This window comes from Melanostigma gelatinosum, assembly GCF_949748355.1.
Source record: "Melanostigma gelatinosum genome assembly, chromosome: 23".
Classification (NCBI taxonomy): Eukaryota; Metazoa; Chordata; class Actinopteri; order Perciformes; family Zoarcidae; genus Melanostigma; species Melanostigma gelatinosum.
Genome location: NC_136656.1, coordinates 9,281,168 through 9,307,769, shown reverse-complemented (window position 1 = coordinate 9,307,769; position 26,602 = coordinate 9,281,168). Strand labels below are relative to the sequence as shown.

The following is a 26,602-nucleotide window of genomic DNA, read 5'->3' as shown; positions in this document are numbered from 1 at the left end:
ATTCCACAATTTGCAGTATTGACACCTCTAACAAGCCTCGTGAGAGTTAAGAAGATGGAATATAGCTGTGTTATGGTCAATCACCATGGGGCGGACATTCGCTGTCATTCTGTCTTGCTATACTCTCACTATACTTGCAGTGAAGTCTGGTTTTATTTTGTGCTGTCAAATAAGCAAGGTTAGTAAAGTGAGAATTGCATAATGTCACCGCTCTCTCTGTGCTAGTACTGCGAATGATAAAGGTGTTGCCTCAGAGCAGAGTGAGGAAGATGTCAATCAAAAACAGTGGACAAGCCCACACAGTTCTGATAATGCACCACTCTGGGTGTAACATGATTGCGAAACTTAGATTAGATTGTCGTATTACTTTTCCCACCAAGTATATTAACTGTTGTGAAAATGAAGTTTGCTGCACTCTATTGTTGTTATTATGGAATGTATCTTTGGGCTAAGGAAGGAGTCATCCCAAATTGAAAGCCTGAAGGCTGACTCAAGCATGACCAAGTCACTTAGCCCACACGCTCGAAAAAGTTCCCACAATGGAACAAAAGTAACATGTGCAGGACTTGTTGCTGCATAGCCCACAATGCAACACTGCGCAATGATTTTTAGACCGGCCAAGGACAGCTCGTTTTTTCTTAAATTGCAGCCATTGCAGCTGGAGCACCAGGTGATTTTAATTAACAGAATTAACCGAGCTAACAAGCTAGCTTATTGTGTTCTCGAAAACTTCCATGTGTTGGCCAGGGATAATAACAACAGCATTACTTTTTTTTTTTTTTACGACACATTACTGTGAAATTGAAATATTCTATATCATTTTGGGGACACTCTTCAGCCTGCAGGTGACACCTACAGGCGGGCCGCGGACCCCACTTTGGGAAACAGTGCCCTCGAAAGCATCCCACTCCGTCTTTTTCTGGTGGGGGGGGAGGAGAAGCTGCACACGTGACAAGGGAAGCAGCATCCAGCACACCGCCGCTGCTCGTTTGACAGCTTCCACGGCGCCGGACGGAGAAGCCAGCGAGAGAGAGAGAGACACACACACTGCGATAGAGACACTCGTCGAGGGAAGACGGAGCGAAGACAACGTCTTCGTTTGCAAACCCTTAAAGAACTCCGCAGACTCCCTTCCGAACCGAGACGTGCTTTGGCACACATCATGGACGGTTGTGCCCGGACCGAAGATGAGCTGTTCTCCTCGTGCCTCCTGAACCTCACCTGGGAGAATTGCTACGAGCAGGTAGGACACTACTCTCTCTCTCCGATACAACGAACATGCTCTGATAAAATAAATATTCACGAAAGGGATACCCCCCGCGGAGTGAGTCAGCTCACGAGGTGAGCGCAGGTAGCAACTTCACCAAACTTAATTGTCGCTTAATTGATGACCTGCAAGAGGGTCCCCAAATATCCCTCCGCCCATTTGACAAATGTAAAAGTCGCCCCAATGTCTCAGAACTACTTCTCCGAAAGGTTGCCTTGCCGAACTTCCACAGCTCTTCGGGATGGGCTCAAAACATCCTGCCCTTGAAATCAATAATAAATTAACCGAGTAGACAAAATAAAATCTTATGCCAGGAATTCTATAAATAAATTAGGGGTACACGCAAACTTAGCATTCCCTTTGAAGTAACTGATATGCGTCATCTTCAGCATCGACTGAGCGATGCTTTTAACGTGGAGATCGCGAGACACGAGCTCTTCACGCGCATCTCTGCGTTCCTGAGACCCCGTGGGTTGCCAGGTGAGGTGTTGAAATCAGGTAAATGCACATTTTGGATTTGGTGGCTGAGAATAGACCGAGCACTTTGATCCTGCTCTCACACCAGCAGAGGAGCTGTATGGTGTCTGTTTGGAGATAATTACCTAATCCCCCCCCCCCCAGCTCAATCAGTTCTGCCTTTAAAATACACTTATCATGCTGTATGAAATCCCTCTTAATTCTCACATTCTAATTTGTGTGAGGAATGTGAGAGGCTAAAGTCATCTGCCACAAGAATGCCAATGAAATCGTTCTCTGAATGCTAAGAGAGCTCCCAGCTATTTAGCAATGTATGCCCAATGATTGATGCCATAACATTTGTACAGTGATTTCTATGGTAATTTACTTGAATGCCACCGTGAGAGTTCAGTATATATATTTACAGGATATGTATTCTTCTGTTATCCGTATCCAGGTTGCAATACAGCGGAGGAAGACTTTTAAACGATACTGCTCCCATGGTTTAGTGGGCTGCCATTTGAATACAAGTAATCACAAAAATAAAGAGGATTAAGCTCTCGAAGTCTGAGCTTGCTCGTGATTGGCTGGGCTAAGAGTCATATTGTAGCAGTTATTTAGGCCCAGAAAACAAAAGCCACCTCAATCACAAGTCCTTATGAATGAAAACGCAAGCAGCAGTTTCTGCGAATCAATTGTGGGGCCATTAAGACACTTAAATCCACAATGAGAGCACAGATCTTAGCTGCCCGTCTCTGGTGTTCAACTTGAACAGAGGGTTAAAGTTCACAACTTTACATGATTCTTGGATGTGACAGCTGTGAGAAATGGTCAGTGCATTGCTTTTTGAAATGATGAAATCACCAATCATTTGAATAAATTCATCTTTTCAGCCAATTATCAAGCAAAGACACCAGAGATTGGCTTGTTCATCTCTCTGTAAGTTGAATATCTTGTCGGGTTTGGACCGTTTGGTCGGACAGAAAAGGCAGTTTAAATTCAATTCAACTTAACTTTCATTATACTTGTGAACAAAAAAGTGCGGTCTTGTCCAAGGTGCTCAAATAATTAAAATAAACAAATTTCAAAAGAATTTGAAGTTGTTCATAGAAACTGTAATGACCATATTAAAGCATTTTTCAAACATTTCAGAGACAAAAGGATTAATTAACAATGATTATTGAATAAATGAATCTGGTCTCCCTAAAAAGCTTGCATGCAATCTGTCCAAACCAGTCTGGTACAGTCTGCACTCCCATTCATGAAAAAGCAGGTCATCGGCTTGGCCAGCATGTTGTCAGTCGTGCACATATCCTCCCTTGCCCTCCCCAAGTCCTACGGCAGGTGGCTAAATAAGGAAGTAAAGGGAAATGTTGACACCGCCTGTCCTTGTGGCCAGATTATCCACTCATGCTTGAGCACTGGGTAAAGGTCCTGCATTATTCAGCCTAAAACACAGAGATGATGAGGGGGGGGGGGAGACTGTGGAAAAGCTGGGTCTTGCCGCAGGAGTGTGTGTTTGTGTGTGTTTTGGGGCAAGCGCCTCCGCTCTTGAAAGTGCAGACATGGGGATAGCTGAAATGCACATGGTGGGAAAGAAGATGTCTTCGTTAACTATCAAATCAAACTACTGCCTCTCACTTTCCGCCGTCTCTCGCTCTCTCTCTTTTCCACACTCGCTCTCTCCCCCTCGCCAGGCTTCTTGGCTGCCGCTGTCCGTGGTGCTGAAAGTTTCATCACACATTTTGTGCGTGTCGTTTTTTCTTTTTTCTTTTTTTAAAGAATTCCGAGCTCCAATCCCTGCTCTTCAAAAGCAATGTATTCAGTTTGTCTCGACAAAGCGTGCCAGCACTTGGCAGTCCGGCTCCAAAAGGGGTGAAGCCTATCGTTCGAGACGTTTCAAAAAAGCTGCAGGTAACGCAGCGTGCTCTCAGAAGCAGTGAGGACTAATGCATTCTGCTTCTGCCTACGGCATGTTTCATCACAGCAAGGCTCAAGTTACGTTACTACTCACTCAGTGGCTCGGTGAAATGAAAGCCCCTTTTGTGTGCGCTGTCATGTACAGTATTTGATCCATGAGAGTCTCTTCTTTTTCAGTGTAATGAGTCAGTAGCCTGAACGGGTTTAGTGGAGGCACACACACACACACAACAGCAAGAAAGAGATGGAACATTTAAGTTTGGCAGCTTTTTTGGAGCATGGGACTTCTGTTTCTTTCAGATCACAGACTCGGCAGGAAGGTGGACTCTGCTACTGTGTGTGTGTGTGTGTGTGTATAGGGGGTCAAGATTAAGTGCTATTAAATGGCACAAGTGAGTGTGAGCCGAGTAATGTCTGATGCTGTTGTTTCCTGCTTCCAAGGTTGGTGAATTGGCCATTCCTAATGAGCATTTGACTGGACAAACGCAGGAAAAACATTCTGGCAAAACTGGAAAGAAGCTTTATTTCCTGTTCCAGAAACTCACTCACTGGTTTCCTGATTTCAGTCCATGATGTGCTCTGTGCACCTAGAACTACTCCTACCTCTTACAAGTACCCCCAAAAGACTATATCTAATTTCCATGTTGGCACATCTTTTTCTTTTTTAAATCAACAAGTGTGTGTGTGTGTGTGTGCCTGCTGAACTTTTGATAGCAACCCACAGGAGCAGGGCCGGTCGGTTAATGAGAAGCGTGTTGTTCCCTTGCAACATATTGCCAAGATATGGATGGGCAATTATCTCATCAGGACTCTGTGGAAGTGCCGCCACTTGCTGACCTGCTAACCATCTGCCAGTCTTTGCAGCAAGATGTTTATATACTTAAAATTGATGATGGAGCTACATTTGTGTATGACCATGTTAAAAAAAGAGGACGAATACCACATCATAAACTTCCATGTACCCAAAGCACACTGTCGTCAAAGGGAGATGTGAACCACCAGAGGGAGCAACAAGCTTTGATTCCCAATGGAACTGACTCATTCTGCAGATTTTCAGCAGGAGAGCCTTTTTTGACTAAACCCATACATACTGCATACATACTGTGTATTAGTTGAGAGTTCAGTCGTCTGTCCGTGTGTCCAGAGATATTAATGTCGTCTTAATGCCTTGTCGCACTGTACTGTCTGAGGGTGCTCTGATCAGGATGTTTGGGGCAGATCATGTACCGATCACAGGGTCGATTTGACTTCCTTTTATCGTGTCGCATTATTTATCGAACTGTTCTTAACGACATTGTACCTCAAGTGTAAAGATTAGAGAAATGGTGTCGCGTGTTTTCAGCCGTCTGATCGTCTCCTCTGATCATCCTTTTTATCGAGACCACCGTTCAACATATTCAGAACAATTGTCAGCCGATAATCAGCGGCCGATCAATCGGAGGGTCTTCAGTGCTCTCTAACTCATAGCAGGGGGAGTGCAGGCGCTCAACACTACATTCTGTGATTATGTGTGGGAAAATGTCTTCCTCGCCATTGACAATCTGTTGATACCTTGCAAAATGTGAGATGAAAGGAAATGCAGCTTAGACTGTGAAAAATCCTTTGCCTTCTCACCGGGAGGTAAAAGTACTCTCACAAACATTGAATTGTACGTCTGAAGTGTTATCAATTCCACCTGAAACGGAGGGGCCCCTGTGCTTTTGATCGCGCCAGCAGTGCCTGTAAACAAGTATTTTCCCATCTCCCTCTCTGTCTGCCTCCCCTTTTCTCTCTCCTCTCTCTCTCTCACTCGTCCTCCCCCACCAAGGTGTCTGGAGGGGGAGGTTCCTTTTGATTATCTCCGCTGTGGATTAATTGCTTTTCTTAACCTCTGCACAGACGTGCTCCTACACCGCCCCGGAGCCCGCCGCACGTGCCCAGATGGCCCCTTGCCAGGAGAAAAACAAACCCCACCATGCTTCCATCTCCCCACCTTCTCTCAATTACTGACCTTCATCCTTTCATTTCGCCTCGGATGTTATCGTCTGCATTATCGGTGTATTTACTTTGTTTGTTTTCGCTAGTCACTTGGTGCACTGCAGCATTCTTGGCGAGATTTGAAGGAAGACTGAGCGGTGAGGTGTATTCATTTCTGGGAAGAGTTATACAGTGGATGAGAGGAGTGCATGTTGTCAGGTGAATGCATTGTGTCTCATGAAGTGACTGTGGGGCACGTGTCAAGTGAGGCGGGGGGGGCGTTTCCATGCAGGAATATTCCACTGCCTCTTTTTTTTTAAGAACTGTCCTTATTTCACGGTTCAATATATTTTGGCTTTGAGTTGTGCTGGCCAAGCAGTTTCAGTCACGCTGCTTCTTCCCAACACTGAGTGCTCTTTAGCGTCTCACTTTGCCTTTGAGACACGCATGTGCATCACATCTCTAAAAGCCTCCAAAGACTGTCACATGGCAATGGCCTGCTTCCTGCAGACCGTGGCCTTTTCCTCCTCTTCTCTTCTCTAGATCGCCCTGAAAGCGTATCCAGGGGCCATCTCAATGATTTATGCACCACAGTATGGACTAGACTGAGTGTAATTGCCACAGGAGTCAAGAAAATGTTCTGATCTTCTTTTTCCCCAGTTGTTGGTGCTGACTGAGAGTTCAACATTTAGACATGAAGTTTCTTTCTTAGCCTCGAGTTGTTGGCAGAAAAGTGTTGAAAATATAACCTTTCTAGTCTCTGGCGGGAGTTTCATAATCCATAACTCTGACTTTTTAGTCTTGGTGTCTCTCCAGTTCATCTTTTTTTTATCTCTATAAGTGAATCCAGACGAAGTTCTCTTTAGAACTTTAAGTTTTGCGTGACTATTTATGACATGACTGTAAGTGGCTTTAGGGATTTTTTTTCTCTGAGTGTAGCCTAATTGGTTCAGGTGTTTGATACAGAGAGCACTGTGGGGCTCCAGTCTAGCAGAGATGAGAAAGCCCACGCATACACAAGACCGCACACACACTCGGATACACAAATGCAAAATCGGCATGAGAGACATGAACAGACGCATAATGTGCACACTGACTCACTCATTCACTCACTAACAGGCTGGACTCCCTGGACTGGATGGTACAGCTGATTCTCCCCATCAGCAGAAAGCCGGGATGAGCTGAGCTAATTGAGCTGGGAGGCCCGGCGGGGGAACGGGGCCCCTTTCACACACCGGCTCGTCACTTCCTTTTTTTGTTTTTTATCCATCCACCACTGTGTCTTCAGTTCCCACATCTCCAAAACCACTCGGTGCTGCACAAAAGAAAAAGTACTTTAACGCACGAGTCAATGTTTCAGTAAATGCCTGATGCGCATTGATTTGATCTGAAATAGGATTTAAATGCATTGCAAATTCCATACTTCATGGTAAATGGCAGCAGTTCTCTGCAGTTCTCTGCTTTTTGAAGCCCGCAGTACTAGTTTGAATTATTTCTCTGTTAGATAACCCTCAATAGTCGGTCGACTGTAAGCTCTCACATAAAGGCCCGAGCTGACGGGCAATTGTTTTCCACTTCTGTGTTAAACCTTAACAGAAGTGGACAAACTGCATTGTCTGTATCTCGGCAAACTGGCCGACAACAAAAGCTGATTACCTGTTCTCTGTGAGGGATATTAAGATGTTACATGCCACCCGATTGGCCCTGGGAGGCCCATCATAAAAGCCACAGCAAGCTGTTGAGACGGAGGCTGTGAGTTGTTTCCATCTTTTAGCTGCACTCGGGGACTGATTATGGTCAGGCAAACGGCCTTTACCTGGAAAGTCACTTTCGCTTTCTCGTCCACCATTTGTTAGCATGGCTAATGTCTCATTAAGTCTCACATCGGGGAAATGGTGTGCTCTTTGGGTGAAGGTTGGGCTCTTAGCTTATCATGAGACAAAAGAGAGACTGATTATCACGGCACAGGCGTGCCTTAGCCTTGTGTCTCTCACAACAAGTCCTATTTGTGTTACTGCTGGAGCTGCTTCATTACCTGTAATCTATTAGCCCTCCCTCCACCTCCCCCAAATATAAGTCAAAACATTTGGGCTAAATGATGAATGCTTGATCACTTCTGCGTGGGGGTCTACGGAAAGGAGGTGTGGGGGGTGCATTTTACATTATCCAGGAGATAATTACAAAGCAATCATAAGTTGTTTCCGGTAAAGTGGTAAACAAGCCAAGGGCTTGTGCCTTTTTTTCCCCCAAGAATAATTAAAAGCCGCTTTGCATTCTATGCATCACTGTCCTTTCCTCCACTCAGTGGCCACTTCTAATGCATCTGGCTGAGTCTTACTGTAGGGGAGGGGTCCTTGACTGCCATTTTCATCTTGTCACAGATCAATAGAAAACTCTTTAATTTGCAGTTAACCGTTTTATACCTTTCTTTTCTTTTCTTCGTTTTTCATCTGTTTTCCTGCTGCCAACTGACTATTCTGAACAGTTGTGAATTGCATCAACTTTTATTCCAAGTGACAATAAAAAAAAAAAAGTATTTGTATGCAGCATGCATTTCAGCCAGGATTCAACACTAAAATGCAGCGCAAATGAATCTGGCGAGACAGGATGCCTCCATTTTAAGGCTTTCTGCAATTTGTTTTCCATGGCTTCCTACAGCATCAAGGTGTTTTTACGTCTTGCCACAATTTGCCCGCGAAACCCTTTTTAACTCGGTCCAAAGATCTCCAGAGAGAGCGTCAACTAAGGACGATTTCTTTGCATTTTATCAACCTCCTTTCTCAGCCACGTCCATAACTGAAGAGGCCCGCGGGCTGCGTCGTTACTCCACTTCTAACAACGCCAGAATCAGTCAATTATCCATGGAATCGATCAACATAACCCCACTGCCACTCATTTAAAAGAGCCAATCAATCTGCATGGGCCCGTTCTCCATTTTCCTCGCCCTGGTACAAGCGCGCGTGTGTGTGTGTGTGTGTGTGTGTGTGTGAGGCGCCGCAGGTTGGCCCGTGATGGATCTACTCGAGTGACAGCTCGTCTTCTGATTTATGGTTGTTTATCGGCCGACTAAGACTGGAGTTGGCCCCTCATCTAGGTTGCCACCGCTTCCCATGATGCCTGTAAAGCCGCGCATTGAGTTGCACGATTGGCTTGCCCCGGCCGACGTGTCGCGCGGCGAAAAATTCCTCCTGCACAAGTCGAATTGGTTTAGCATTTGAACTTTAAATGTTTGCACTCGGACTCTTAAGGCACTCTGACTGACTCGCTCACTCACTCCAGTTTGGGTATGTGCCGGGTGTGCTCACCAACTCCTTGGTGACTTCATTACTAAATGAAGCGCCTCATAATTCCACATCGCACCGTGATAAATGCTGCAGCGGCAGTCTGCGAGGCAGAAGGGGGGGGGAGGGGGGGACACCGCGTCCTCCCTACCTGATGACATGCAAGGTTTATCACGTTGAGCAGAGACATGGTCACCTTACCCCAGGCTTCATTGTGACAGCCAGCAAGTCACTCGAGAGCACCATTGGAAATCAATAAGCCCCTGCTCTTTAATTGTTAGAAAAAAGCCTCCCTGTTTACAGCGTCACATCATCAGTCAGGACAACCTGACTTTCATTTATTTTTGCCTTTTCCTCTCTTCCTCCTTGTCTCCTCCTCCTCCAACACTTTCTCCTCTATGGGATGTGCGGGCTGATTGTTTCGTAGATAACCTAACGGGAGCTGGCTGGATTTTCTTTTGGGGGGAATTGTTTAGATATGTATACAGACAGCGAATGTTTGTCTCTGCGTGAGTTCCTCCGCTGTTGTCTCGTACTAACAGAGGACACGTGCTCTGTCCTCTGTGGACTTTAAGATGCAACTGCTCCACTGTGCGCTAAGGAGGGGGGGGGGGGCGGTGATTTGGTTTCCGTCATCCTTTCTATCTGTCGACACAGCAGCGTCTTAAACTGCACATTCCCAACCTTTGTTTTGGGGATTATGACCATGTATTGCCAAGCAATGCCTGCTCCCGTCACTTCGTCACACATCGTGTCTATAATTTGTGAGCATTTCAGAAGTGATGTAGCAGAAAATTCAGCTTTATATTTGTTGTTGGATACTGCCGAGTGCCATTCTTCATGATGGTGCTGATACAATGTGCACACAAAAGCCCTTTCTAAATGACTCCAATCATTTCCAAAGCAGCAAAGCACTTGTAACTAAAGTCCAGTGTACATTTTTACAAATGAAATCATGGTCCCCCTCGACGGTGGCGTTGTGAGGCCGATGACTGATATTATGCGCCGTCTCCCCGGGCAGTGCCCAGTTGCAAGCCAGTGTGTAATGCAGCCTGCAGAGGGTTCCACTCGGCCCTTTCTGGCCCGAGTCCCCCAGAGGTTGCGTCGGAGAACGCTCGGACACGAGCGACGGCGGCCAGGGCTCTGATTGGCTCGTCTCCATGACATGACTTAGGAAGGACTGAGCCAGACATTTGTCTGTGGACAGCATGGTGCTGCAACAGGTGGATTTCGCTTTCGTTAAGGCTTTCTTTTTTAGTTTTTGTTGGTATTGTTAAGGGTTGTTCACGTTTCATCTAAAAAACCTGTGATAAACTTTGATCCTTTATCCAAGGTGCTCAGGGGGGTTGCGCTGTGTGGTCTTTGGACAGATATGTTTGTAATCCCAAGGGGTGAAAAAGTGACTGACAAAGTGAATGCCAACCCCAAAAAATATTTTTATGTTTTATTAGCAATAAAATGCAATTTATCAGCCAATTATTTTTTACACACAGGTCAAAGCAGGTTATTGTGGCATACTGATGCCTTTTTTTTGTTGAGAGGACCAAAGCCAACAGTTACCCTGCTTCCACTCTCCATCTGTGTCTCCGCAAGCTTCTCCTATTCGTGCGTTACCTGGGGAGGACCACAGCTCCAAAACTCTGATTAGGCCCTCTCTGGCTAATTAACTGCCCGGGCCACAGTTGGCCATTTGCAGCGTTTAATGGAGGGACGATGCCGCAGCTGTCCTTCGTCTGTCGTTCATCTGATTTGTGCCTTTTTATGCCACAATTTGTGCCATGAAATTCATGAATAGGAAAAGCTAGAAGAGCATTTATCGCTCTTATTAAAGTGGCATAAAAAAATATGGTGCAGACTGCATCTTCGTTTAAGCTGCATCTTAATTACGAGAAAGGGAAAATGTAGAAGGCTTTTGTCCTCGTGGAAGAAATTCCTGGTGATTTCCTAGAGAGAGGACCTAATTATTACAATGTTGTGGTACTTTAAAATGCTGCAAGCGGGGCTGATTGCTGTTCATTTTCCTCTGTCCTCCCGCCTTCTCTTTTGCTCGTCGGCTATTCGGGGCAACAGGCTGCTTAATAATTTATACCTATCTGTTACGGTATGAAAATCGGGAGGACACTAACATGCGTACGAACAGGGGGAATCTAATATTCCCCCATCGAGTGTCTAGTTTAGAATCTCTCCTCGGTCTGTCGAGTAACAGCGGTAGAGGCAACAGCAGCGTTCCATTGAATCCCAATTTATTCGACACGATGTTTGGGTTAGTCTTCGTACTAGTTAATGCTTCAACCCCCGTTTCCCTCTCTGGATGTTTATTTCTAACAGTGTTCTCTTAGAAATAACTTTTTTTTTCTCCAGTCCTTCCCGAGGGAAAGTGGATAGCACATGTGAACCGATCACTTCTGATTAGTGGGGCTTCTTTAAAAAGATGCCTGTTGTGTTTTTCTCCAGAAACAAACGGTGGTGTGGCCTCCCAAGGGAAGACTGCCATATCCCTAGCACAGCACAACCCTGAGAGAAGTTGTTTTATCTCCCAAGTGCTGTTAACTTTTGGCTTTAAACTGTGTGCTTGCCTTGTTTTCCACATCACAAGAACACGATGATACGTGCAGGAATGGCGACAGAGCTGATTAAATAAAAAAAAACAAAAAAAACCCCTGTTGGATTGAGTGTCTTCACAGGATGGCTTTTTTTAATTTTCCAACAGCCTCACAAAATAAACTCTGTCATTCAATTCTCACTGCAAATTTACATATAAAGTGTCTGATAAGCACATTTGTGTGTTTATAGATGCACTTTTGCGCAATTTCTGGCAAAACATAAAGGTTGGAAGGAGTTTGAATGGTATGGCATTTTGTGCGAGAGTAAGGTGAGATAGGGAAGGTAGGTAAATAGCACGGGAGGGGGGGTGGGTGGGGGGGGGGGGGGGGTCGGGGGAGGCAGGAGCGACTGATTTGTCTCCGTTCTGTCGGGAGGATTTACGGCGCAAGTGTGTTGAGCCATCAATCAATTGTGGCGCAGTCCAAGGACAACTTTGTCTCTTTATGCAATTTGTAAGGCTATCCAGTCAAATTGATTCCTTAACCAGGAGCCGTCCAGCTCCCAGACCAGAGGAGAAAAGAACATCAACCTCTGTTTGCTGTAAAGCAGACCATAAATGACAGGACTGTTGACGATTGATGGGCAAAATCACACTACAAAACAAAGCGGGTGACAAAACAACAAAAAACAGGATTAAAAGCGATCGCAGCAGTGATTGATTTAATGTGATTCAATGGAGCAACTGAGGATTGATGCTGGCGAGTCTGTACGACACTTGATTCATGCATTATCATTGTTTTACACTCGGTCCTCCATTGATTATATCTCCAGTACAAAGGTTTGTGTATTTACAACCAAACATGGACATTTACACACGAAATTCAACAATGCACACACTCGGCCTTTGACGTACGAGATCAGTTGGTCTATTTGCTCCCTACGTTGATCATTTTGTGAAATTAGCATCAATTTATGAGATTATTTACTCGTTTTTTTCTTCTGTTTTTGCCATGCTGGCGTTATGGCTCCATGGACGGCACTCCTGGTCACTCGGTTTGTCCACAACATGGAAATATGGCAACAACCATTCGATGGTTTGCCATAAAATTCAGTTCAAATCATTGTACATGCTGAACATCAGCATCTTGGTATTATAATTGTGAGCATGTTATCAGCAGCTGCAGCCACGAGCACGGCTTTCGACTGGAATTGTTTGGAAGGAGAGCAGGTATGTAAGCAGCACTCAACCTGTAAATGGATTGAAAACGAATTTGCATTGCTCAACTCAGTCTTCAATATCTTCAAAGTTTGATTTGTATCGCATTATCAGGACAATGTAAATCATACCTAAAATAAAAAAAAGGTGCTGAAGGACACCCCGTCCCATAATTTCCTGCTGAGCAAGCGCTCGGTCTTCTTCCATGTCAACTCTGTGGTGGTTTGGGACGTTTAGCGGACAATATGAGAGCGATCACAGAAGCAGGCTGTACACTTGAATAATTAATGCCGGAAATCATTCTCATCTTTTCAGAATTCATAATGATGCCTCCCTTATCCTTTACCCCAACACACACACACACGCACAATATTCAATTTGTATACAAACACGATCAACTGCTGTGAGTCACTTGCTGGGGTGCAGTGATCACATTAATGCGGAAATAGTAATAAAAAGTCGAACATGAATGGCATATGATGAATTGCATTGCAGAGAAAATGTCTTTGCATTGCTTTTAATATGCTCCTTAAGATTTTAGATGAGCATCCCCTCATTTTTCTGCTGTGAAAATCCAATTCAAAGGAACATTTTCCTCCCATTCTGCTGACTGAAATGACTAGAAACATAAATACAGAAACAAATTGAGTCAAAAGATTATCTAATGGAGCGTGCGTCGGTGCCGTTTGTCACAAGCTTTATGTAAGAGCATTGCTCAATGCAGAGCACCGATTCATTCATTTAGGACGTGGAAACATTTTGCCACCAGTAATTCTTCAACAACTGGCACGAGGAACACATCGCCTCTCCAGTTACCAGTGAGAAATGAAAGTGTGCGAAGATTATTAAGACCTTCTGAGCCGACCAAGGATTAAAGCACCTGAAGCCAGGCCGACCTGTTGACAAGGAAGGTGCATTCTAAACTTGTGCTGCCATTACTTTGCATTCATACAGGTGGCAAAGTGACTAAACAGCTCTATATTTTGTTTTGTCCAGGGTATGACGCATACACATGACAGTGGAGCAGTTTGAAAGAGCATCGACTGAGGATTGGGTTAGTTATTGGCTTCTATGGACTGATTGGATTGGCGACTGCCTGTGCAACCGCTAACCTGCTTTTGTCCCAGACAATTGGGAGCAGAGGTGCAAATCCAGCCCGTCCCTGTTTCAAGACCGTCGGCCCGGCTAAAGTGTGACGTACAACTGCTCCGCTCAGAAGAGCGTTCAGGGATTCCCGTCTGACTGGACGTCACAGCTTGCGCTGTCACTTCTGGCTCCATCGGAAAGTTGCTCTTTGTTCACTTCCTTCTTTTCCGCTGCTTATTTGACATTCCGCTCACCTGGTGCATTTGCCAAGCGAGGCATTGTGCTGCTATCGTTTTGGCTAAGACCCGGTCAGTCAGAAACGAGTGCGTGCCCGCCAGGTTATCGGTGACATCGCGGCAAAAAGAAGCGGCGTTCGCCTCTCCTTTTCACTTACCGATAGTTTGGGGAGTGCATTAAGAGTGGCTGCTCAGCCTGATTTATTGAGACGCGCCAGCGCCTCTCTGCGCACCCAAAGGGCACTGTGTAACAATCCAGTCTCGCTTCCTTTCCCTGCAAACACTGTTTATTTACTCACTCTCAGGGAGGCAATGGAGGCGGCTCTGACAGACAAACAATCTTATGACGCAGCCTTCATGTCAGGACTGGATTTTTCTCTCGCTCCTCTCCATTCTTCCCCCCTCCAGCATGTCTCCGTCAGTTGTCAGTCCTTTCTCCCGAGCCACGGGCCCTGTTGACACAAGGATCCGTCACTCCTCACACGGGGGAGAGCGGGACATGTCGGCGGCCATTACTATTCATGAGGCAGTGTGATCCACTCTGTCACCCGTTGTCAGCAAGAGGTGTCTGTCTGCACCGCCCGCTCCTCTTACTCTCTTTATCAGCCAGGGGTGGCTAATGACAAGCACCCGGTTAATACCACCACTGGAACCGCGATGACTTTAAACCTCTTAATTCATTTAGAAACTGCTAATTGAAACCTGTGTGAACTACACTCTGGACACCATCCATTTTCCGGCAAGCCACCACTAAAAGGGAAGTGTGTGTGCGATTTGATCAGATTTTTTTTTTCAACTGATCCCGGGATTAACTCACCTTGAACCGGATAATTTCCCTTTTTTGAATTTGCATCTCCTTTCTAAGTAATTCCCAGCCCTGCACATGATAGCCATTAAGTCCAAATGAAATGTTGCTGGGAAATGTTTGAAGACAACCGCAACCAAATATATTTAGCATCGTGACACGCAACACCAAGAATAACCGGCTTTGGATCGTCAAAAACATCTTAGTCCAATTACAGCGAGTACAAACAGCAGCTGTGAGTGACTAACATCAGACAACCTCCTGGATGTGGCAAAGTGTAAATTAAAAATTCCCCCTGCAGTTGTCACGACACGACTTCGTCGTCCTGCACTTGAGTGTTTGATCAGCATGCAGTGAGCGGTGTGTGCTCGTTGACGAAAAGCAGGAGTTCTGACTCTCCCTCCTTCAGCCCTCATGCATATTTATCCTGGCAGCTTCTGTCAATGCTGCTGGAAATTAATATTGACAACAGTGCGAGAGCGTTCTCTCTCTCCCAACACATGGCCAACTTGGTGCATCTGGCACCTCGAGGCCTTTCTCCTCCTCACTGTTTGAGTTTGCTGAGCACAACTCCCCCCCCCCCCCCCCTTGCATTTACTGCCATCATTGATGCATCTTTATGCTGCGCTGAAGAGCCGTGGCCTAATGATAGGAGATCATTCTACCTACCTAAAGATGCAGCTGTAAATATTCAAATGAGCCATCATCAGTCGATGGCGTGGGAGATAACGAGTCCATCCTTTTCCCGCCCCTTCTTGTGTGCGACAGCAGGATATATTTAGTCGACTGCATTATCGCCCCCAAAAGCGCTTGATTTGCCGGCATAAATTTCTGCAGACACAAATCCTTCCCCACGCCTGCAGAGGCGAATTGCTTATTCATTTACCCGTTTGTCATTTCAATAGTAGTTTTATGGTGGTGCTGTATTAATTGAACTGCCTCGACTGCAATACAATTCAAGGCCCAGTGACTCTATTACAGAGGGAGTGTGCTGGAAAGCATCGCTGAACGGCCTCACAAATCAGCCTTCGCTGAGAGGGGGACCTCACAATAATGTAACACAATCGCACTCATCTTTCACTTACAATGTGCGCCTTCCTCAGCCATGCACGGAAAATGTCTTTAAAGTAGCGGGTGTGTAAAAAGCAGATTGGCTGCATGGGAGTCCCACTAGATGACTGTGTGCTTGGAGTCGTGGGGCTTCACGGGAACAAATATCCTGTATGTTGAAGACATGGCTGATAACTTTGTTTCTTTATTTCCATGGCGGTGAATTCATATCGGTGTATTTTATTCATCAAGATTAAAAAGTCATAAAGTGTTATTTTTATTTCTTAATTTAAAAGAGATAATAGATCACAAGTAGCTTCCCATTCAGTTCTGAAATGCATATAAACTGGAACATAAAAACAACGTGGAATGAAATGTTACATGTCAAATATTAAAGTATCTACACATCTGGAACACAAGAAAATACAGGCCGAGGAAAGTGGCCTGGGAGTAAGTCATTCTGACTATCGGCACCTAAACGCTGGAAACACAACGTTCATATTTTAAAGCGAGCAAAAAACCAGTTGCCTGTTTCCACATGCAACAGACACGGAGCAACATTAGCATTCATTTGGAGATGTGTTTGAGTCCACCTGATAAGTCAAACATTCACTCTCCTTCACCTGCTCCTGAGGGGAAACAGCTGCCCGATGCACCACTGTGTTCTCTCGCTGCGTCTGTCTGTGGTTCAGTACTGAGCAGGTATGGTGTGCAGAGGGTTTATCACAGCCTTTTGCTGCTGCCTGCCAAAACAACAGAGTTGCCGGCCGTAAAACTTTAAACAATGAGCTAAAGACACTGAAATATCTGTCGCGGTGAAGAGAACCGCAGTTAAAGCAACTGCTTTTGATAAATTGTTATTACAATGGATTATAGCTTTAAACCTTAACGATACCTTACGTCGAACTAACGTGTCTGAACTTATCTATGGAGTCCCCAAGCGACGCGTTTTTACCTGCTTCCAGATTTAAGCTTTTAGTGCGACAAAACGTATGCGCTCACAGGCCCAATCACTCAATTCCTACAGTGTCCACACGGTCCGTCTCCTGCCTGTTATCAATGGCGTTGCCCTGCTGCTGTGTAACTTGACTTCACATATTCGAGCCATTGATGATTCAAGCCCTGAACAAAAAGCATTTAAGTCACACAAATTTATCTTTAAATATGGATTGGAGCTTAACAGTGTTTTGATTTCTCATTTTGTTAATAAAGCTGGTCGCGGGGCGGGGAAGAAAAAAAAGACAGCCGCCTCTTGCTCGCTTTGCCACTTTAATTTGTCCGTTATCTTCCGAAAGACTTAATAACGCTTCTGTGACTCAGCATCGCGTTCTCTAAAACAAACAACATGCTCCAGAGCTGATGGGGACATCCAATTTAACTGCCATCTTAATGGAATCTATAATAAGCACAGGGGCACAATAATGGCAAAGCACTGCATCTTCTGATAACGCAGCGAGCATCAAAAGCCATGTGATCACCAAACAAGTCCAGACCCCCCCCCCCCCCCCCCGCAGAGGAGCAAAGAACAAAATGTCCAGATGTCATCGCCAACTTGCCGGTAACGTATTCCCTGTGGGCTCCACACAGGGGGCTGCCTCGGCTCTCCAGCGGCCCTCGTGCCACATAGAGATAATCTGCAGTGTGTAGCGCAGGCCCCCCCCCCCCCCTAAACTTCCTCCCACACTTCTGAAAACTCTCCCCCGACTTTAATTTCACGGCCACCTGTTCCTTCATGTGCTCATGGGCGGAGGACTCGTATCACAAGTCTTTCATATCGGCACTGGGACTTCAAGAGGAAAAATAAATGCCGTCTCTGTGGGGAGCGTGCTATATGACGTGTTTATCAAAGACCAGTTTGTGCCAAAATGCTTGTCATCGGAAGTGGCCGCCTCGGTGTGTTGGTTTGACGGGCAAGCGTGACATGAAAATGATGAAGCGACCGAGAGTCTAAGTCGAGCCGGGGCCCGCTGTGGGAGCCACAGGGGCCACAGGTGGCTCCATGAGGTTGAACAATTTTGTAGAAAGAGTGCGTCCAGCTTGGATCTCCCGGAGCTCAAAGGTGGAATATAGCTGAGTTAGTACATGAAGTTTCAAAAGGTAGCAGAAAGAAGACTGACAGTCGGACAGACTGGGCAAACTCAGGCCCGAGCAGCGGAGCGTGTACGAGACAGCCTGATGAAGCGATGGCGACTTTGGCTCCTGAACCGATATTCAAATGAGATTACATGAAAGCCAGAGGAATGACAGACAAATGGACACAAATCTGGTTTCATTTGTTTACTCTTCTGTAATTGTGGCCCCCCCCCCACCTGGCTCCAGAGGTAGTGATTGTGGTGGGACCAGATTAAAGGCTGTAGTCGGCTGTTTAGCGGGGGCTCTGCTAACAGAGATTAGCGGCAGCTGCTTGGCGACAGACTTGTTTGGGAGAAAAAGGGTTTCATTGTCTCGGACCACAACCACCTTGATGACTAGGAATCCCGACAACGGGAGGCAGTGTGAGCGTGGAGGACTGGCAGGCATTGTTTTCTTCAAGCCGCATCAGAACTCAGTCACCAGCTTGTTTCATGGACTTCTCTCCCCCTACTTGGTGGCGTACGCATGGCGAGTCGTTGCAGATGTTGCCCGTAATGATGCAGACGGCACACGCAGTCACAGAGAATGGAGGCAAAGCTCGCTGAAATTAGTAAAAATTACTTTCTCATTACCTCCCTCATTGCTCCTGTAAGTAGTCTGAGTTTCCGCACGATTAGGAGAACGAGCCGCTGCGCACCGGGCCTTAACACACACACACACACACACACACACACACACACACACACACAGAGGAAAAAGTAAGGCCCTACTTGAACCATTCCAACAACATGCATCATGTCAGAGGCTGGAGACTATTGCTATTGATGTTTTTTTTCCATTCATCCTCCTTCCAACTTTAATGTGACAACTACTCGACCGTCAACTTTCCTTGGTCCTGACGGAAGCTCATTATTGCATGAGCTTCAACGAATGCAGCGTGTCTCCTTGTCGTTGTCTGAATACAATCAGACTCTCCATTGGCTTAGTTCTACGAAGCCTGGGGCCAAATACATTAGAATGAATTCACATGGTGAAGTTGGCGTGTTTTGCTTGCAGGTTATTATGAGTGATGTACACAAGCCCATGTTGCAGCCTGTAATAGTTTACCCCAAACGGTTGAACACTGAAGACTTCCGAGTCGGTTATGTGGGGTTTAAAGAGGCATGTTTATGCACGTGAAAGAAGAAAATCACTGATTTGTAACAGAAACACGCGCTGCAAGAAGCACCGCGGATGAAATTCCTGATTGTGTGCCTGTTCTACAAGCTGCAAAAGCTGGAAGACTAAAAAGGATGCAGTTGGCATGCCTGGGTAATGGATCACTCGAGACGGTCCGGAACAGTGGTGTGCCAGGATCACTTTACACGAAACCCAGGAACAGAGAAAATGCAATGTCCGCACAAAGCATTTGCAACAGGAAACCCGGAAACTAGTCGCTTGTGAACCACAGACAAAACTGTGTTTGCACCTTGCTTTATTCTTTCTTTTTTTGTTCTTTGCTCTTGAGTCCACGAGTGAAGTGTGCTGTGTAAATCTACGACATGGCAATACGCCCAGGAAGGTGTAATGAGTCTCTCTGTGCAGAAGAAGGTATGAATTGGAGAGTTAAAAAAAGGTGTCTATATTCATCTATATTTGCAATGTGCAGCGTGTTCCTCAGCCAATAGAATTGGCTTAACCCTGTTAATTATCACAGCATGCAGAAACACCGGTATAATCTAAATGCTCAGTATAAATAAACCAGATATGCACAGGAGTCTCCTTGTTACACCATGATAGATGTGTAGTGTAATCATACTATCACAGATTGCTTTGGAAGACTGACATATCGGATGCCGGTGAAACAATATTACACCCACCGAATTAGACTCGTTCTCCGCCCGAAAGCTCGACACGGTGCTGCTACGTAGGACACGTGCGTTTTTAGCACCTCTCCCTGGCTGCAGGACGTCACGCCGTGTCAGACGTTTCATTTCCTGTTTCTTCCAACTGTGTGCCGTTTCTTCCCGCTGCGCCCGGTGCCTTGAAAAGCATCATCCGAAAATAACCTCTCCGCTGGAATGCTGGAGTAGGAAGGACTCGTGCTCATCCAGTTTAAAATGATCTCCAGTCGCTCTCTGGGAACCCACGCACTTCATCCCGAAATACTCCCGCCTGGCGTCACGGCTCGCCGTTTTACCCGGCTGATGAGGGGGAAAGTGATGCCAGCTCTGGTAAATGCATAAAAAGCTCCTGAAGCCCGAGCCAAGTTCTCATGGACGGGAGGCGGTCAGCTGAACTGGAGTGTTGATCTCTGCTGATAAAGCTGTTTTCCCTCAACATCAGTTGGTTTGTCCAAGACGGCCAACTGCATGATGCTCTGTTGGGTAAAAATCACTATTTTGCCATCAATGCCAGGTGTGACTGTTATCTTGTAATGTTGTGGTGTAGGAATATTCCTAGTGTGACACTACTTGTGCGTTGAGCAGTGATTACGTCACACTTGAGTGATCAAGTGATGTATTCACCGAGTGCAACAGTCTGTGGGAAAGCAGTACTTTTGCATTGTGCTTAAATGCTGTTGTTAAAAATGAAGCGCTTCCCTTGTAGTCGTGGTATTTCAGGTCTGGGAACAGCGATTGGGTTTCTGCTCCGGGAACTACAGCCTGAAGCTGTGAGCAGTAAATGATGGTCATTTCTTTTAATTTGCGCTTGCCGTGGGGCATTGTCGAACAACTGATGATTTAAGAGCATCTTTGATTCTCCAGTTGTTCCCCCAGCAGTCACTCCATTCACTCGCCCAGGCCTAATTAATTTGTTATAGATCAGATTCTTTTTTTTCCACTTCTTTCTTTCTTTCTTGTAATTAATGTAGCCCTGAAATCTGAATTGGACGATGTTTCCAAGTTGTTCTCAGTGAATGGATACGCTCTGATTCTCTCGGTGAGTTTAAGTGTAAGGCGTTGTCTTTACCATTTAATGGCAGATACACAATCACGGTGAATGAACACAATTATATTGCAGTGTTCTAGTCGAGACGGGAACACCGAGGAGAGAGGAGCGTCTTTTACATTACTGAAGAGCAATGATTGAATAAACTGCAAAATGAAATGTATAAACTGCACACAGGGCGTTTGATTCCACAACTGAAAGGGCTGTTTATTTGGCATAAGTACTGGATGTCAACACGCTGCTACCCTGGCACTGATCAGATCTCAGTGACGGCTGCACTGACATTTCAGCAGCGCTTTCAGGCGTCGCAAAACAAATTCTCGCTCCTCTCAAGGCTCGGTCGGCCTAATGGATCTGTGAATTGGCCGGCAAGCGATTGATACTCAAATGATCTTAACCTGCAGGATTACTCGATCCTGTCTAAATGGCAAGTTCTGTCAGTATTAATCTCCATAATGAGGTCACTCAAACAAGGCTGACATTTTGCCTGCCTGGCTCGCCTCGCTGTCGCTTTGTGTTTGTGATACCAGCCTATGTAAATAAGGCCGCTGTGGTCTCATGTTCCGCCTTGCCTCAGAATGTGTTTAGGATTGGAAATCTCATTTTGCCCCGAGCCCTGCTTGCTTTAGATCAGTCGGCTCATCTGCAGATCTCGGGAGCAGATAAACGCCGCCGTTCTCCAGGCCTCAGCGGTTTTTTCTTTTTTTTTTTTTTACATTCTGCAATTTGCAGAGAACCAGTTTGCTCTGTTCTTGTCACATCGCAGGCCGACTGGGGGGGAAACGAGTGTGGAGGGTGCAAAGACGTGGGCACACCTGCAGGTCCTGACAAGTGTGCGCGGCATTGCAGAAAGAGTAAGCGCACCAGGGGTTATCTACCTAATTTCAAATCCGTTCTGGGGGGGGGGAGAGAGGAAGCCTGGGCGCTATTCCCATCTTTGCAGAAAGATTTAGAGCGAGTCAGTTGATGGGGCAAAAAGGCAAGGACAGCCTTTGTGTGGGAGATGAGTGAGAAAATGAGTCATGGCCATCAGCTGGGTTATGGAGTGTGATGAGGAACAAAGAGACCGTTGGCCCGTCAAAGAGCAACGCTATGAGACCATATCTCTCTCTACCTGTGAAGGGAAAATGGGGAGCGATGCACTGGGTCAAGAAACTTGGTAAGTAATAGGACAAGAAGCAGAAAAAGAACAACAAAAACCCTGACTTTCTGAAAAGCATCTGAAGCACTCTGTCAGTTAAACGTCCTTTATTAACACGTGGATAACTGGACCTGGGTGTTATATTCTAGAAATATTGGCAAAAGGTCTAAAATCTTGTCAACAGAATGAGCGAGGTTGATTGATGTCTCCTGCAGCTTTTGTTTTGTTACCCTTCTTGGGTGCTGTCATGCATGGCTCCCCAACACTGTGCCAGGCCCCCGTTGCTGTTTCCGGGTGGAAAATATCGATGTTACAAAATCATTTTTTTCCCCCTGTGGAACAAGTTGCACAGGTTGCGCTCGGGGGGGGGGGGGGGCCCTTCACCTTGCCACCGTGGCCCGGGCAGAGCACTGAATGTACTCTCTTTGTGCGGCACGGCAATCTGTTGAGGTTGAGTCACAGAACGGCCACCCACGGACGACTTCCTCTGTGTCAAACGCAGGCTGGCCGCTCGCTGCGAGACGTCAGCCGCTAATCTAGCATAACTGCAAATGAAGCGGACCAGAGAGTGCCGAAGGTATTAGCATTTGAGCGTGGCGTGCAGGAGGAAAAGCTTTTTACCAGCCCACTGCACCCATATGGCATTAGCGCATAAAATGCCACTGTTGACATTTTGGAGGCTCGGTGCCTCTGTAAGTGCAGGGCATCGATAGTCGAGTCATTAGAGAGGGTACTTGATCCCGTATTGATGAGGAAACAGTCAAGCGCCACCAAGCCAAAATATTTCTGGGGTTCTGGCATTACTGCTTCTGTGTCTATATATCCATATTTGGGGGATCGGTGCAGTCCTTATGAGGACCATATGACCCTGAGCTATGAGAAATGAAACCAGCCAAAATAGCCAGGAGAGACTCGAATACCTAATATCTCTCTACCTTCACTGCTGAGAATTCTCATATTTGTGTGTTTTGAATGCGACCGCTGCAGGATTATACCGCTGCAATCATTACTTCCTCTCAGCTGTTACATGGCATCCGCTTGCAAATCCCACTCTTGATGGAAGCAACAAATTAAAGCCCCTCAAAGGTCAGTGAAAGGTGGCAGGCGCTCATCAGCAGCCCCCTGGGTCCGAGCAGGTCTGCTTTGTATTGATTTGAGCTTTTCAGTGTGAACAGACATTTCTTTTCTGAGATTTTCTTCTTGATTAAAAGGAATACGTCACCCACAGAATTACCATTTGTGTGTGTGAAGTCACTCACCCCTTGTTGCCTTCACGGTGAATGAAGACTTTTTTTTCATCAACGGCTATGACTATGAATTTCAGGGAAAAAGTCTTCAAGGCACAGTCTTGGAAGCAAAAAATAACTTTCACAATATTCTTTTCCCAGGAAGGCTATTGCTCATAACAGCCATACAACTTTGTAGAAAGGTTGTTGACTTTTGGGTCAACAACCTTTCTACAAAGTGATTGGAGGAATCATGTATCTAAAATAAAGTTGTGGTTCTAGATGTTGAGAAAGAGCTACATAGCTTTTTTTTTTTCTTTTTTTTTTTTTAAGCTTCCACCCAATTTTGGGGGACACCCCCCCCCCCCAATGACTGAATGCTTGTTTGTTTTTATTTTCCCCGTTAATCTTTTTTATTTATTTTTTCATTTGGGCCCAGTGAAGCATAAAATCCCCAACGGCTGCATATCATAAATCTTTTACGATCCATGTGTTGTGAACTTGTGTACAGTAGCAAACACTTGCATTTTGTCTCCCGTGGCTCGATATGGTCATGGAATATTCCATCAGAAATTGATCTGCAGTGGTCCATATTCATCGTATCCTCCCAACACCTCTTTCAAATGTACCATCCTCAACTCTTTCGCCGTCGTCACTCGTGAACCAGCTGTGGCCCACTTCCCCCATTGACTCGCCTCTTTAGTTGAGCCGTGACGTTTCACCCGGAATGGTCTAGGAATTAGGACATGTTGTTTTGTGAAGCTGTTAAACACAGAAAAGATTGAATAAACAATGAGATCAGCCTCTAAAATAAGCATTTGAAGCGAGCCACATGACCTGCTGTTGAGCAAGGTTCTCTTTACAAGGATTGTGTTTGGTTTTTGTGATTTGCATTGTTAAAAATGTCAGTGTGCACCGCTTCCCATGCACACCTTTTGCCTGTGGCGGACACTCCCTAACCACCTCAGCATTCTCCCTCCCATCTCGCAACCTCTCTCCCCCCCAGAAATAATCTCCTGATAAGAAATAACACAGCTGATGATTAATTACAGCCATTGTGCTTGTGGACTGATATACTCTCACCTCGCATCTATCTTTAACCCCCCCCCCCCCCAGTCTCATTCTGTTCCATGTGACCGTTTGGCTCTGAAGATAGTTTTCAGAGGGACATAAAAGCTAGTCAGCTGTAAAGCTAAATGAAAGTCGTTTGCTCTCCACAGCGACTAATGTAACACGCAGCTTTAGGGACTATTGGTCTTTTCTGTAGTTGTGGAGTAGCTCATTCTTAAAGGCGGTGTTTAATAATTGAAAGTGATGGAAGGGAACAAAATTAGAATGGGCATAATTTAATGATTGAGTGTGTTCCTTGCTTTCTTTTTCTCTTTCGCTCCATACCCCCCACTGTCTTCTTTCTTAATTTCTCGCCCTATTCCAATACAGGAAATGTGCTCTGATAAATGGGGACGGTAATTTAGTTTTCCATTTGTGTATCACTCTTCATTCGGGGTGTTTTTATTTGGTGGTGGTTGGTTGTTTGCAGCGTTTGTCAGTGTGCATTGTTTGTTTCGCTCAATTGATAAAAAAAAAAGATGTTGTCGTATGCATTGTGACGGAGAGTGTTTCCTCCAGAGATTGCAGAGTTATTATAGAGCGGCAGTCTGGACACCCGTTGATGTATTGTTCTGGGTTTTGGGACGAGGCGAGGTGAGGAGCAGGAGCAGGAGCAGGAAGAGGAAGAGGATGGGAGGGCGTGCTCAGTTAGGAGTTAAAAGATGGAAAGAAAAACAAGTCGCTCACAGACGCACCAACTTCATCACACACCTCGCAAAATGACAGCGACTAGGACTGCATGTCTTTTGCCATGTCCCATCCCCTCAATCATCTTTCCATCAAACACCCTCTTACTAGCGTTCACACACACACACACGCGCGCGTTACCTTACAAACAGGTTGTCATAGCACTGCCGCATGGTTGTCAGTGTCAAGGAATCTCCACATGTCTGGGGCGGAGAATGTCTAGAGAGGATGGTTTGTGTTGTCAGTGACAACACCTCGTCTCGAGTTATCCCAGGAAGTGGGAGCGAACAATATTGCAGGAGCAGAGAGTCCCACCGCAGCCCAGGTGGGATGATAATCAGTGTGATCTAATGCCTGAAATGAGCGTCTCGGATCATTCTCGGTCACCCCGAGAAGCACTGCACCTACCCAATAATAAGAGGTCGTCGGTGCACACCGGGTTATGTTTCATGCTGTCGCTTTCCTTTTGTATCTTCTTTCCAACTTGGAACATGGCAGGAAAACGTATCTATATACGGCATAATAATTCAACTTCATATTGAGATACACGTCATTCATTAATGTAGCAATATAAAGTAATCATACTCATGGATTTCCATAGGTAATCTCTAAACCTCAGTCGTGGGCAATGTTGCATGGTACATGAGAAACTATCTAGAAATTTCAAGCGACAGTAAAACATGTACAACCTGTCCTTTTAAAAAAAATATATATGCAAGATGATGATTTTGGCATTTGCTTTAGAAGGTAGAATTGAATTAGTATTTTATTAAATGACCTCCCCCCCCCTTCAGGACTCAGGCTGCAGGTGCACGGGGGGAGCAGTGAAAGCAGGCCAGTGGGCAGGAAGAGCTGGAAGTACGTTCGTTTCACTGGCTCTGTTCTCTGCCTCTGTGACGGTGACTGTTTACTGCAGCCTAGTTTTTCCCACGCATCCTTAAGCTGGCACAGCATGAGACACTTTTGAGGGCTGTTTTTTTTGTGAAGTTGTACATACATGCACTTGCACTACATTTACTACATAGGATATTCATTTTTATCAATTGGAAGTACTTTTTGCTCCATTTAGACACACGTCATACTGGCACACTTGTGTTTTTCTGTGGCATGACTTCAGAATGTGTGTGTGAAGTGCTCCAAGTGAGCATACAATGCAAATATTAAATGCAGAAAGGAATGGGCTCAGAGGGCAGGTTCCAATACTGACAGGTCCACTCATCTTTTTTCCTTTCATTGTCATTGTAAGAGGTGAGTGAGCTCATGTTCACTAGAACCAGCGTGGTTGTTTTGGTTGATTCCTTTTAAACTTTTTTCTCTCGAAAAGAGAACTATTTCGTGTTTTTCCTGATTGTCTCGTTATACGTGAAATTGCCTTATTGCCGTCAAAACATCTCGGAGCGCAGAAATCATCTCCATTTAGATTTGTTGTTTGTTCCGGCATCTCATACATTTTAAAATGTGCTTTGAATAAATGACAACGCCTTCACAGCCTGATGTAATACCTTCTGCCGAGCATTTTTTTTTAATTTTTTATACTCGAGAAACGGTTTCAAAACACAGGAGATAAATTAGCAGAACTATCCAAATGTACAGTACTTTAGTGCGCTACTCTTGGAT

General features: G+C 45.5%; 1 protein-coding gene across 1 annotated transcript in view; it reads left to right on the top strand.

Moving 5' to 3' along the window:
- Nucleotides 1-1,162: 1,162 nt before the first annotated feature.
- The window catches only part of ppargc1a (peroxisome proliferator-activated receptor gamma, coactivator 1 alpha), a gene marked incomplete at its 5' end in the record, with an annotated part of 214,474 nt that continues 189,034 nt past the window's right edge, over nt 1,163-26,602 (top strand). Inside the window, one exon of the mRNA XM_079295882.1 lies at nt 1,163-1,243. Coding sequence (XP_079152008.1) covers nt 1,163-1,243 — 81 coding nt within the window. The remainder of the gene's footprint in view (nt 1,244-26,602) is intronic.